The sequence below is a fragment of the Chrysemys picta genome, chromosome 5, assembly GCF_011386835.1.
Source record: "Chrysemys picta bellii isolate R12L10 chromosome 5, ASM1138683v2, whole genome shotgun sequence".
NCBI lineage: Eukaryota > Metazoa > Chordata > Testudines > Emydidae > Chrysemys > Chrysemys picta.
The window spans coordinates 73,130,092-73,144,747 of record NC_088795.1 but is presented as its reverse complement, the minus strand read 5'-3'; the positions used below and the strand labels follow the sequence as shown (position 1 = coordinate 73,144,747).

Sequence of the window (14,656 nt, the reverse complement as noted above, 5' to 3'; positions counted from 1 at the left end):
AGAATAAATTATTTTCACTTATAGCTAGCATGATAAAGACGCAACTACTATATAAGGGCTAGTAAAACTTGTTTTTCTTTTCACCTACCTATTCTGCCAATCAAGGTTTTATTTCTACTTGGTTGATCATCTCAACTTGAAATCTCACGTCCTGATGAGATAGTGCAGTTAGATCTGAGCAAACCTCAGAAAGCTAGCATCAGCAAATGGAAAAATGCCTCATTGGAAAAACAAGTGAGAGATTTACATTTACTTTGAGGACCATACCTGTACGCATAGCATCTTTCTGAATACTTTCATAGTTATGCCAGTCCTTTCTTTTCAAGCCATCCGTCCAGGCATAGAGCTGTCCATCTCCCAGGCCCAGTGGAAATGTCTGTAGAAAAGGAGGAGCATGATTTTTATTATTAAAGCATAGAGGCATTTATGATCTAATACAGGAATTGCGGCATCCTTTCAACTGAAAGGAAATATAAAATTGGTTTCTAACAAGTTTAATTCTGTACCAGGTATTGTACAACAATGCATCTGTAAAGGAGATTAAATATTTTGTAGCGCTGATTTTTGAGTCTGCCATTCTTGTCTGCAAGGTATTTGGCTAATACAAGGCACATATTGAACCCCACATGCAGTAAATCAAGTCTAGCTGGACCTGAAAATTCAGCAAGAAAGCGACATAATTTCTTTCTTGACTAAATGACTAATAGCCACAGAACAACAGTAAAACTGTACCACTGCTTCAACCTTGTATTTCTCACTCCCATGGATTTTTCATAGCAAGAGGGTATTGTAAAGGGAAGGAGGATGATTCACTGAAAGCGAGCAGTTTACAAAACACCCAGGACACACACAACACCTCCCAACCCCGTAAACTCAAGAGCTGTCCAGCAATTTAATCATTGCTCACAATGGGAGATGTAAGTGCTCAGCACACCTCAATGGGGCTCTTAAACACAAACTATTGGTACACAGAAAAGGATCACATTCTTGGGTCTATTCCAGCCCCTTTGCTTTGCTCCACTAATGCAAAAGGCAGGTAAAGCCAATAGATCTGGCCCTGGTATAGTGGGAACCAGAGACGGGGCAAGAGGCACTGCTGGCATATTGGCCTTACATAGTCCAGCCCCCAGTTTGTTGGGAGAGGATATTTCTATGCTATGGCTATTCTCAGCTGTCAGGCCAGTGCCTTGGGACCATAGGAAGCTAGGTGTATTTTAAATTAGAACAATTTAGGGCTCCTTTAATTTATGCTGGAGGTCAGTTGGCCACCCTCAGAATTGTGAAGCTTCAAACAGGTGGCATAAAGTCTCCTTTTCACTGCCTCAGGACCCTGCCCAAGCACAGTTAATCGGCCCCACTTTCAGGGCCAATACATTTAACAGTAGCAAATGCTATAACCTTTCAAGTTATAGTCATTAGAAATAGTTATGAGTTAAGTCGTCACCACAGGACACAATTGTGCCATTGGTTACAAACATGCTATTCCTATTGATTGCAGAGAGTCACATAGCTAAAGGGCAGAATTTGTCTCAGAATGTACACTGGTTAGCAGCACATTTCCACTGCGTTTAATCACATGCACACAAAACCTTGATCCTTTTTTCAGTTTTAAATATTATTTCACCCACATAGTAAAACTTTTTTTTTTTTTGCTTTAAAGGATCAAATGGTAAACTGACAGGAAATGCTTCCAAAAATCTTCAGAAAAAGATTTTAGTACCCCCACTAGGCCTGACTTGTAACTGACACACCCAGGGCAGGTCTACACTATGGGGCTAAATCGACTTAAGTTACACAAGTCCAGCTATGTGAATAACGTAGCTGGAGTAGACGTACTTTAGGTTGACTTATTGCAGTGTCTACAACGTGCTGGGTTTATGGGAGAAACTCTCCTGTCGACTTCACCGGAATGAGCAGCAAAAGGTGAGTATCAGGGTCGATGGGAGAGTGACTGGCGGTTGATTTAGTGGGTCTTCACTAGACCCACTAAAAATCGACCCCCAGTGGATCAATCGCTGCGCGTCGATACCTCGGTAAGTGGAGACAAGCCCCCAGAGACAGGTCTCATCTGGAATAGGTAGATCGCGCATGACAATTTCCACAGGGACTATATAAAATCTAGTCATAAGATTACCGTCCTGCATCTTAACCCCTGGACCATACTGCCTTGTCCACTATGCGATCTCCTACCCATTGAACCATAACATACTCCCCATCCTCTCTTCCTTGGATAACAGAGCTGGAATTTCTATATAGCCCTTTCCACTTCCAGTTAGAAGCCAAGTTTCCACCTTACTTCCCCCCCGCCCTCAGATTATTGAGGTCCTTAGGCTCAGCCACACCCCTCTGCCTGAGGGAACAGAACAGTTAACAGTTTTCATGCTCTCTGCCTAAATACAGTCAGAGAGAATAGAACACCAGTCAGCACATGATGTGGAAACTAGCCCGAGCAATGTTCCCTGCCACTTTGTCAAGGTTCTCTTGCAGGTGATAAGTGTGGAAGCGGTACAGATAAATGGTGCCAACATGCACGAGCCAGTTTTGAGCCCTGCTTCCACAATATATTTCACCTGCCTCAAACAGTAAAATATTTTTTGTCTATGACTCTTTTTGGAAAAGGCTCTTAAAAATGAAATGATAAAGTATCATTAAATAAAAGTAGTAGACCGTAAATAAAATCCAAATCTGACAGACTGTATGGCACTGAAAAGAATTTCAAATGCTACTGGAGAATTTTTCCAAACCCTTAATTTAAGAAAACTTGCTCAGAAATTATGTAGACATGGAAATGCAAGCAAGGTGGAATATTATACGTGTTTACTGCTATCTACCAGATATGAAAACTGCCACTTAAACTGAATGTAAAAAGTGGGTCTGTTCTGTTAATTGCAGCTTCAAGCCAAAAAGTTATGCAAAATGGAAAGCATATTCATATTTATGCACCTTACAAATGTTTTCAAGTGTGCAGCAATGGAAACAAAGATCTGCTTGAAAGGCAACCCTAGGGAAGCAACATTTGATCAGCATTCTACTGAACAACACTGCAACCATTCCAAAATCTTATATTTCACTAAAAATGGTTATTAATCTCATCTGTTTAAAGTATATGAACTGAATGAACACAGGACTCAGTCCTCTTCCATTAATGATGTAGACACTTAGTGTTACTGGCAGCGCAAACATGGGTGATACTCAATGGTTTTGCAGTACAAGACTACAGCAATTCCAGCTTATTACAAATAACAGGGGGGTGGAAGGAAAAAGAGTAGGACAGCTGCATGCATTAGCTCAGTGATGTTTGATTGCTTTGTTTTTATGTCAGAAATGTGCATAAACATTTTGGCAATCAGATTTAGATCTGTCAGTCATGCTTATTTGATTTTCCTTGATTGTTTGAAATACTGTATTTTCTGATGACAGGAAACTAATACTTGATACTCTATGAATTTGAGTATCTCTAAATACTGCAGTAGTTTCAACTGTCCCAAGAGTACCTATTAATAGACTGAAAACTGAGTCGAGGATGGAAAGGAAAATCTCTGCCACAGAAGGAATTCACTACTTTATCCACATTTCTATCATGATGATTTTAAATTCTAATATGACCTAATATAGGTCATGGCTTAATTCTTACAGTAGGGGCAAGTAACTTACAAACCTATCACTGGAAATGCAATCCAGTCTGTATTACTGAGGTCAGAAAAGCAGTCATTCCATTATCTTTTAATAATAAAAAAAAATGTATATTCTTAGAAACTACAGAGCTAGAGGTAGCGTTTAAACTATTTTTAGCAAAAACAAAAACCCAAGGTGTTTATTTAGAATCCATACCTTCCACATATCTGTTCTCTACTCTTAAGGAGAATTGTGAAATTCATTGCAGACCTCCCTTTTATAGAAACCATTTGCTCCTTCACATAACATTCGCATTGCAACTGATTTTTGATGAATGCCAAGAGCAATTTGATGGAGAGGAGGTTTGCTTACTTTAGTATTTTCACCAAAATAATAGATTCCAGTGTTCTGGTAAGAGACAGTTTCTACTTGTTAACATAATACAGAGAAAATTGGTTAACAACTGAGAAAAATACTGAACAAAATTATTGCTTGATAAACTGTCACTTCTGTAAGTGAAAATGTTCCTACTCGAGTACTGAACTCACTGATATGCATTCTAATAATTGCACGTGACTGATTCAGTTTACAGTCCATGAGTGTTGAACTAAGAATTTAAAAGTTCATTTTCAAAAGAACATGGTGTCCATCCTGGATATTACCCTGACAAAATTAAGTACAACTCTGCTCTCTGTGATCATACCTTCCTGCGAAACTCTACACCTGGGGTCATTCTCGCTCATTAAATAAAATTTAAATAAGATCCCCACACCACATTGAGAGCATTTAGTGTCGCAGCCTACAGCTAACTTGCATTTAGACATACTCTTGTTAATTATTTGTATTTACTTTACTTGATAGCATTTACAATTCTAATGTACTATGGATCTTTCTTGCAACCACAACGTAGTTTAATAAATACATTTACTAAAATTAAATTTAGGAAAAAAGGGTAAATATAAATCCAAATACAATGCAACAAACAAGCTGGAGCCCCAGCTCATTAATCCAATGCATGAGTAAATATGGTAGTTATCTATATCCATCAGAAGTCCTGTTCCAGATTTTTGATAGGCCTAGGTGACCCTTCAAAAATAGCTAACAGGAAAGGAAAGGAAAACAAAACAAAAACAAAACCTCTCTCTCTCTCTCTCTACATACATACACACACACAGTTGATGCTATCAAAAGAATAATTGGAATCTGTGTGTATAGATCCCCTGCCTCCCTTATATCAAGTTAAATACAGTTAAGGGGGGGGGGGGAAATACACCATGGTGATTTTTTTTTGAGGCTTTGTCTTACATGCCTTCATTCATTCTAGAGGAGAATTAAGTACAGTGATCTTGCAAGCCATTTCCTAACAGTTGCATTCAGACAGCATAATTTCTCTAACGAAACCTGTTAGGGGACTTAACATGAGAAGCGGTTAGGGTATTAGATTAAATGAATTGTATGTGTACACCCTCCCCCACCCCACACACCAGTGTTTTGTTTATGAACATGAAGCAGGGGTTTTGCAATTTTGTACTATTTCAGAGCCAAATTCTGTGGAAAAGGAGTGAAGGAATTTTGCAATAGGGCAGAGTCTATGGTTGTGAAAACTTGAGTTGAAGGACGGTAGACATCTCCAAGATTTCCCTTGTCAACAGCTAAAGAAAGCCTTTTCTTATGTTGTTTCTATACAGCTTAACAAGTTTTTAAAACCATTTGAAAAAACTGTTTCCTGGACTTGGCTTCTTTTATTTCTAAAAGATGCTAGTTACGCACAAATTAATGGAATACGATTTTAAGACTGATGAAAACTGACTTAACCTCATGTCCAGGAAAAATTCTAAGAGGTCACTATTGCTCCAACAGCTCTTTAATGACTTTAAACAAAAATTTTATCCTACAAAAAACAAACATGGATAATTTGTTAAGGTTCATGTGACAGATATAGTAGTTTCCTGAAATATTCTTGGAAAACCTTAATGAATTAAGTTGAAGTATCCTTGAAATCCATTGTATTAGATGCAAAGGTTATTATTATGGGTCCAGATGATCAAAGAACTGTATTGAAGAATGTGGTGACAAGAAGAGTCTTTTAGGACAATACATGTGAACTATTTCCTGGGCAATATTTAGGGAGAGCTGAATACAAATTCTCCGTTCCCAGTTATGTAAAAACCTAGCCTTTGGAAGGTACACCCTGAAGAGTGGGCCTTTGTCTGGTGCTCACATGTTGCATGAGGCCAAGATCAAAGGCACAAGCTGTATAAATGACAAACTGCACTATTCATGCTTGTTCTGGTTCTGAACGAAGGCTTTTATGAACTTGTAACCACAGAAAAACCCATGATGGGATTTGAAAGACTGTCTCCCACAGGAATCCCTGTTGGAGTTTGCCGGGGTGTGGGGGGAAGGGTGTGATCTCTGGATCTCTGATAAGTTTATTAGCATGTGTGTAGGTTCTTATTGTTTTTAATATGTTTTCTCTTTAATGCTTTCGCCATAAGAATAAACATGCTTTTTAGAAAGAGCTGTGTAGTAACTTGTAACTGCTAGCAATTACAGATGTTCATAGCGTTCAAAGAGAAAGCAAAGCACAGACACTGACCTATTTAGGCAGGCCAGGTCAAGAGTGAAAGAGAGACAGGTCTCCTCCTAAGAATGGTGAGGGCTGAGGAATTGGGAGTTTCAAGTGGGTACTCTCAAGGGATCACAGAACAGGTGCACTTGCTCTGAATTGTGATACAAGTACAAACATGTAGGGACAAAATCAGAAAGGTTAAGGCACAAAATGGCTTACACCTAGCAAGGGACATATAAAGGCAGTAAGTGGAGGTTCTATAAACAGGAGCAGGAGAAAGACAAAGAAAAGTGTAGATCCTCTACTTAGTGGAGAAGGAGAGCTAACAGAGGACATCAAGGACGCTGAGGTGTTTAATGCTGATTTTGCTTCTGTTATCACTAAAAAGGTAAATTGTCAACAGACACAACACAGTAAATATTAACAAGAGGGAAGAAACATGAGCCAACATAGGGAAATTAAAGAATATTTAGCTATGTTGGATGTATTCAAGCAGACAGAGCCTGATGAAATTCACCCTAAGGCAGGGGTGGCCAACCTGTGCCTGAGAAGGAGCCAGAATTTGCCAGTGTACATTGCCAAAGAGCCACAGTATAATGTCAGCAGCCCTCCCCCGCATCAGCTCCCCCACTCTGCCTGCCAGCTGCCCCACTGATCAGCACCTCCCCTCCATCCCTGTGCCCAACGCAGCAGGCTCTGGGGGGCAAAGAGAAGAGTGAGGGCACGGCAGGCTCGGGGAAAGGGGCGGGAAGGGACAGGGCCTGGGGGGATAGGGGGGGTAAGTGGGGGCAGGGCCTGTGGCAGAGGCAGGGGTTGAACAGTGAGCATTGGAAAGTTGGCGCCTATAGCTCCAGCCCTGGAGTCGGTGCTTATGCAAGGAGCCGCATATTAAACTTCTGAAGAGCCGCATGTGGCTCCAGAGCCACAGGTTGGCTACCCCTGCCCTAAGGTAAAGAACTAGCTGAAGCAATCTTGGAACTGTAAATTATATTTGAGAATTCATGAAGGACAAGAGGTCCAAGGAGACTGGAGAAGGGAAAACATAGTACCTATATCTAAAAAAAGGGAAATAAAGAGGATCCAGGGGATTATAGACCAGTCAGTCCAACTTCAATACCTAGAAAGACACTGGAACAAATCCTTAAGCAATCGATTTGTAAGAATCTAGAGGATAATCATGTGATAAACAGCAGCCAACATGGATTTGTCAAGAACAAGTCACACCAAGCCAACCTAATTTCCCTTTTTTAACGAGATTACTGGCCTGATGGTTAGATGGGACACAGTATATGTGATATCATGATTTTAGTAAGGCTTTTGACACAATCCCACATGGCATTCTTAAACAAATTAGTGAAACGTGTTCTAGATGAAGTTACAAGGAAGGTGCACAACTGGTTGAAAGACTATACTTACAGTATTTATCAATGGCTCCCTGTCAAACTGGGAGCGGGTAGTTAGTGGGGTCCCATGGGGGTCAGTCCTAGGTCTGGTATGAGTCAATATTTTAACTAATTACTTGGATAAGGAGGCAGAGAATATGCTTATAACATTTTCCCGACAACAGCAAGCTGGGAGGAGTCACAAGTACTTCGAAGGACAGGATTAGAATTCAAAACTACTGTCAAACTGGGGAATTTCTCTGAAATCAACAAGATGAAATTCAAAAAAGTCAAGTGCAAAGCAATTTACTTAGGAAGGAAAAAAAAATCAAACGCACAACTACAAAATGAAGAATAACTGGCGGGGTGGTAGTACTACTGAAGAGTATCTGGGGCTTATAGTGGATCACACTGTGATGCATTTGCTAAAAGTTTAATATGCTAGGGTGTATTAATACGAGAGTTGTAAGTAAGACACAGGAATTAAGTATCCCACTTTATCCAGTGCTGTTGAAGCCTCAGCTGGAGTACTGTGTCCAATTCTGGGCTCCCTACTTTAGGAAAGAAGTAAACAACCTGGAGAAAGTCCAGAAGGGAACAAAAATGATAAAAGGTTTGGGGGGGGGGGAGAAGAATAAATCAATCAATCAATCAGACTTTCCCCACAGTTCTACTGAAGATCTTCTCATCTAATCATTTAACTATTCATGATCGCTTAACATGAGCAAGGATTTAGTAGATCCCATGTATCAACATTGCAGCATAAGGGGTGTTCCTCAGCCTGCAAACAGAACCTCCAGTTAAGAGTTGGGATCTGATTTTCTGCTCCATCTGTAGTTCGGCGTGAAGTTCTCCCACATGGCAGAGAGCTAGCAGAATGGATCCACACACCCATCCCTTCACACACATACACTTGTGGCCCCTAGTGTGTGTGTGTGTGTGTGGCGGGGGGGTGGGGTGGGGAGAATGGCCAAATGCAGGGAAGAGGGTCTAGGCTATGGCTATTCTCAGCTGCCCACAGTTCCTAGGAGACCAGGGGCAGTCCATGTAAGGGTACTCTACCTCATTCTGAGGACTAGGTAGACCCCAAAGTGGCTTGAAGTCATTTGCCCTTCCCCATTCCCTAGGGAAGATATTTATATATTTTCATAAGTCTCTTAAAATCTATGCACACCAATGAAGGAAAGAATTGCCCACCACTAATGTGATACTATAAGCGGTTCTAAAGAAGGATCAGTGAGATTTCAAAAGTTAATGCTATATGCCTTGCCAGTCTCCGTTTTCACTCTGAACTTTTCAACTAGGCCTTTTCAGATGCCAAACAAATAAATAAGTAACATCACCAGTTTCTGTAACACCTTCTTTTAAACGCTGTAGGGCAAGACACCTGCCCAGAAGAATGTGGCATTCTTTGTCAATGTGTAACTGAAATACTCTAATGCACATGTCAATGAATGTTTTCTGCACATTCTGAAGTCTGTATGCAGCTCTTATATGTTGGTGTTCTTATTTTATAAATCAAGAACATATGATCCTGTTAGCTACCCTGGATATTAATGAGCTTGAGTATTAGCTTGGGAATTAATGATATAAGGCTTGTTTTGTTTTAACCTACCTGCAGTGAAATTTATGAGCCATGAGTAATTATAAATCAGTATTTTAAGCCTGATCTGGCACACACACATATACATTCATAGACCTATGGACTTCAATATGACTACTAATGTGCTTAGAGGTTAACCGGTGTATAATTCTTTGCAGGATTGGTGCCTTAGGCTATTATCCTTTCAGCTAAAACTTTGAAAAAAAGTGTACCTAAAGTTAAGCTGCTACTGTAATAGGTCTAAATCTCTTTCTGCATGTGAATCTGATTTTTGACTGACTGTCAAAGATTCCAGAATATTTTATGCACCAGCTGTTTGTTACACCTAGTCAGTATCTATAAGCTGCAAATTTTTAAGTGGTTTGGTCCAGGAGGAATTGTCAACACACAGCAGCTTTACATGCAGTATCTACCTCACCATTTGATTTTGATATTAACCTCAAACCCTATGGAATGCCAGCCTGATAAAACACTACATGGATTCAGAAGATCCATCTCCTCTAGAGAAGATTTAGCATCTGGTTCAATTAGAGACTATGATGAACCAAAAAAGGAGTGTGAATAAGAAAATCTGAATGCTTTGTTTCTTTGAGGAATCTAACTCATTTTTAATTTCACTGTATGGAGGTACACAATTAGAATGAACTTCTTAGGCTAAAGTGGATAATATCATAGAAATACAAATTCCTTTAAAAAAAAGTTATGTATCAAACTTTCAGGCGCCGTTTGACCCTCATTTAAAAAATATTTTACTGAGCTCCAATGCAAATAGAGATAGTGCCATAAGCAGGAAGTAAAATTCAATGTAGAACTGTTTAAAAAAAAAGTTAGTTAAGTGTTTGGGTAAGTTTCACCTGTCTAAAGATATTCTATGCTTACTGTAGCTGGGTGAATATTGCAAAGTTTTCAGTGACTTTGTTCAACCTGAAAATGAATTTGCTTTAAATGTGCTTTTGTTGCTTTGCTATTCGTCTAACATTAACATCTCAATGATCATGGATAAGAAACATGATATCACTCGTGATTATTTAGTTATAGGAGATGGTGCACTAGTCGATACAGCAGTTAAGATAGAATAGATTTTCCCAAAACCACTTACCAAAGCACTGACGCAAAGGCAGTTAAAGGAGTCAGATGAAGATCCGATTGCACCTTTCACAGCCAGGTTCACATAATATTTTTATCACATTTATATAAAGTAATTGTAAATTTAAACTCTGTGCCCAGTCAGTGTTACAATAATTTTCTTTTTAGCAGTTATTTCTTTTTGAGCCACACAAGATATATAGATTTAAACTTCTTCTAGAATCCACTCATCTTATTTATCTGCTCTCTCTCAACTGCTACCTCTGATTGAGAGATTCAGAGCCCCATTTCCTTCAAGAGTTCCTCCTGATTATAAAAGTTACAATCGTCCAATCAGGAATGGGCATTATATGACCAACAACAATTAAAGAACAGAGCTAAAAATTTCAAAGGCTTACAATTACCTGTTCATAATCAATCTACAGAAAAATTTTCAAAATTGAGAATTCCACAAGAAGGGACACAGAAGAAATTCATTAAGTGAATTATTTGCTCAGCTCTAAGTCATACACATTAGCTCTTATTCATATTGCAGTCAAAGACCAAAACCAGCACCTACAATTTAATCCATTGAAATTTCTGGACAGCTTCAGTGCTGAACTCAAATCCTTGGTTCCACAAATACCTCCCTAGTTTTGATTCCTGGTCAAATCCAATATTGTAAGAAGCCTATTTTACTTTTTCAGTGCCGATATGGCTGCAATCTTATGAGGACAGACATTCCTGTAACAGTACAGTGAAACTATTAATTTCACAAAGTTCTACTGATCAGGACGGGGAAGCTATCTTAACATCAACATTATCTTTCTGCATATTTTGGCTAAATTCTCATACAAAACCATCACATTAAATGTCAGCACAATCACATCTAATTTTGAAATCTAGCCCCAAACTCAAGCCTGGTCCCAATCCTTATCTAGTTCCACATACAAACTCCATCTGTTATGACAAGATAGCTTGCCAATCATGGGACTATAGTATGATTATGTACAGGACACGTATTTCACATTCTGAAAGTGCTGGATGAGAAAACCACATCTATGGAGAAAGATGAAGCCTAACTGGCATGCTCTCACTCACTCTCTCTCCCTTCATGTTTGATCACTAAACACTGTCATGTAGGCTTATCACTACTTAAATGTCTTTCAATGTAGCCTGACAAGTAGAACCAAAAGGTTATATCTGAATTGCCAGCTAACTGAGTGGTCCATCTCTCTTCTTAAGTACTAGATCAAGAAGAGTGAAGCAGATATTTGTTAGGTAATGGGCACTCTACAGATACATAAGTGTTAGCTTTAGTGATCTGGATCCACACAACATTTGCTATATAGGCCATAGGCTTTTTTGAAATCTCAAACAGTTGGCATACAAGGTTATTCTTCTGAGTGGCCAGTAGCCTTCTGTCTAGGAGGGCATGTATTTGGTGACTACACCATCCCTCCCCACCCATCTGCACTTTTAGTCACCAAGCAATAGTATTACTTGATTCAACAACACTTTGAATTAACATACAGTATATAGAGGTTACCTAATTTTCCAGGGGACAATAGGAAGTTTGTGGCAGAGATGCAAAAACAAAGATCTTTAATTCACAGTCTGGTAAGCATAAGACTGTTCTCTTTCCCCTCAGGATATCAGGAGTACGTTCTCGCTCCATTAGGCATTCCTATAGTACCTATCCACATTAAACACAAGATGTGTACAAAAATCAACAGTGAGCAAGTTGCCTGTCTGCAAGCAACTACATTTCCTTCAAATTTAGATACAGTTCCCTATTCTTTTAAATAGATATTGAGGACACTCAAACACAAGCAGGAGTTGCTCAAAATGTTGTGACATCAGGCTCATAATTGCAACCCATTACCAGCAGGCAGCAGTATGGGAACTGATCTTTGGAACCTTAGAAAAGAAAAGTCATCCAGAAAATAAAAATAATGCTAAATGGCATCAAGTAGTCCCTCTTAAACACTCTTAAAACACTGTAAAAAGAAATAATAAAAGGTTGCCAAAACACACAGAATGCTTGACTATTTGTAGCCAGTTTATTTAATATCAAATTTCTCCCCCCCCACAGATTTTCTGTCCCATATATTCATTGTGCTACAATATAAAGTTACTGTTTATTGCACTGACATTTACATTAGTAGAAAACAAACAAACAAAAAGGGAAGCATTTGATTTCAAATCAGAATGACTCAAGGTTATTTAATTTTTGCAAACACTTAAATCGATGACTTCTGTGTTTTTAGTTTCAAATATTATGGGCACCACTGCAGGAACATCATGTCACCAAATGTAAATGAAAAGAAAAACCTTTAAAAGCCATTTAGGAAATACCAAGCTCCATGTCATTTCATTACCGTGAAGTTTTCTAAAGACACACACATATTATATTAGGTCTATTACTGCAACATTACAGTCACACTGTTTTAAAGTCAGAAAAGCAAAAGTAAAGGTTCCAGCAGCAATGTTAACTCAGTCATGCTGTGTTTTTCATCGTATGGATTTTATTACAAACAGTAATATAGTAACTTACATAACTAACAAGGAAAAACTCAAAAATTGAAAATACCGTGTGAAAAACATAGTTGTATTAAACTTAACTTTTGCATTTCCCGATTTATAGGGATATGGAAAGAGGAACTGGTTTGTAACCTTACTTTAGTGTTTACTTCCAAACAACTTATTGCCATATCAATACTATTGACCATGTTGGAAGAAGGCATTCAGTTAAAGAGTACCCTCAGTACATTGAACTGACATGTTAGAATGCATCACTGGCATTTTTCTAACAAATTAACTAAAGCATCTCCTTACTTTCCACCCAAACAAATCTCTCTTCTTTTCCTTAACTCACCTCTTTAGTAAACCTCAACCATACTTTACTGTTCTTTAACACCCTCTTCTTAACACTTGGTAATTAGTGTTCTGAGGTTAGGGGCAAGTTTCCTGAACATTAGAGTTTGTCAGGTATTTTATAACCACACAACCAATTTAACCAGATATCTAAGAGCTCCATTCTTATCCAGAATGGAAAATTGGGTCAGCAGTTTCCATGGACTACATTTTAGGATATGTTGTAGAGCTGATGAAAAATATTTTGTTTTTTTGCATTGAATATTATTTTGTTAAAACAAAAAATTTTATGTAGAAATGTATTGGTTTTGACAAAAAAAGTTTAATCAGGAAGCTCTCTCAGGTCCAGATTCAAATGTAAAGTTTGTGGTTTCAGATGCACTTCTGTTCTCTTGTAACTCAATTATGGCTTTGATGCAACACAGGAAAATCCGGCACGCCGACCCCACTCCAACCATGCCGTGGCTCCGCATAGCTCCCGGAAGCGGTGGCATGTCCCCCCTCCAGCTCCTACACTGCCTTCACCCCAATTGCAGCTCCCACAGCTCCCATTGGTTGGGAACCATAGCCAATGGGAGCTACAGGGGTGACGCCTGTGGATGGGGCAGTGCGCAGAAGCGCCTGGTCGCGCCTCCGCATAAGAGCCAGAAGGGGGGACATACCACTCCTTCTAGGAGCTGCTTGAGGTAAGCATTGCCTGCAGCCTGCACCTCTAACCCTCTCCCACACCCCAATCCCCGTCCCAGCCCTGATCCCCCTCCTGCCCTCTGAACCCCTGGCCCCAACCCAGAGCACCCTCCTGCACCCCAAACCCTCATCCCCAACCCAGAACCCACACCCCCAGCCAGAGCCCACATCCTCTCCCTCACCCCAGCCCTGATCCCCCTCCTGCCCTCTGAACCCCTAGCCCCAATCCAGAGCACCCCCTGCACCCCAAACCCTCATCCCCAACCCCACCCCAGAACCCACACCCCCAGCCAGAGCCCACACCCTCTCTCCAGCCCCCAATTCCATGAGCATTCATGGTCCCCCATACAATCTCTGTACCCAGATGTGGTCCTCAGGCCAAAACGTTTGCCCACCCCTGCTGTATAAAGTCAAACTCACAACTTACCTAGAGTTTTGCTGTACTGGTAACTCAAAAACCTTAACCTTCAGCCTAGGCTTTCTCCCCAAACCAGCCAATTCTTAACTTCCTTCTCTCCCCAGGTTTCTCTGAACAGTAGAGGATTTAACAAGCCACACCTGCTGCAACGAGTCAGCTGAATCTACTTAGCAACTTCCAGAGGAATGTAACTCTTCCAAACACAGTCAATCAGAGGATCCCCATCTGGGGTAGATCCAGCTACCACAGATCAATCATCTCTTCCTAATTTGGCTACTATTTACTAAAATGTTTTCACTTAGTTTTTAAATGGGGATGGGGAGAAATGAAAGATTATATCATCCTTTTATGATTAGAAGAGGTATGAGGGGAAAGACTTCTAAGAACAGATCTATAGGAATGAAGGAAATCAGTAACACTAGTATCAGTTCATAGTC

At 39.8% G+C, this 14,656-nt stretch overlaps 1 protein-coding gene across 5 annotated transcripts in view; it reads right to left on the bottom strand.

Annotated features, from left to right (window-relative positions):
- The window catches only part of GALNTL6 (polypeptide N-acetylgalactosaminyltransferase like 6), a 958,556-nt gene that overhangs the window by 592,072 nt on the left and 351,828 nt on the right, over positions 1-14,656 (bottom strand). For 4 of the 5 annotated variants that reach the window (XM_042842096.2, XM_065596587.1, XM_042842097.2 and 1 more), the window contains exon 3: positions 268-376. In XM_042842096.2, coding sequence (XP_042698030.1) covers positions 268-376 — 109 coding nt within the window. Of the gene's footprint in view, positions 1-267; positions 377-14,228; positions 14,376-14,656 lie in introns of those variants that run through there. The other variant, XM_065596588.1, reaches the window with a different exon arrangement.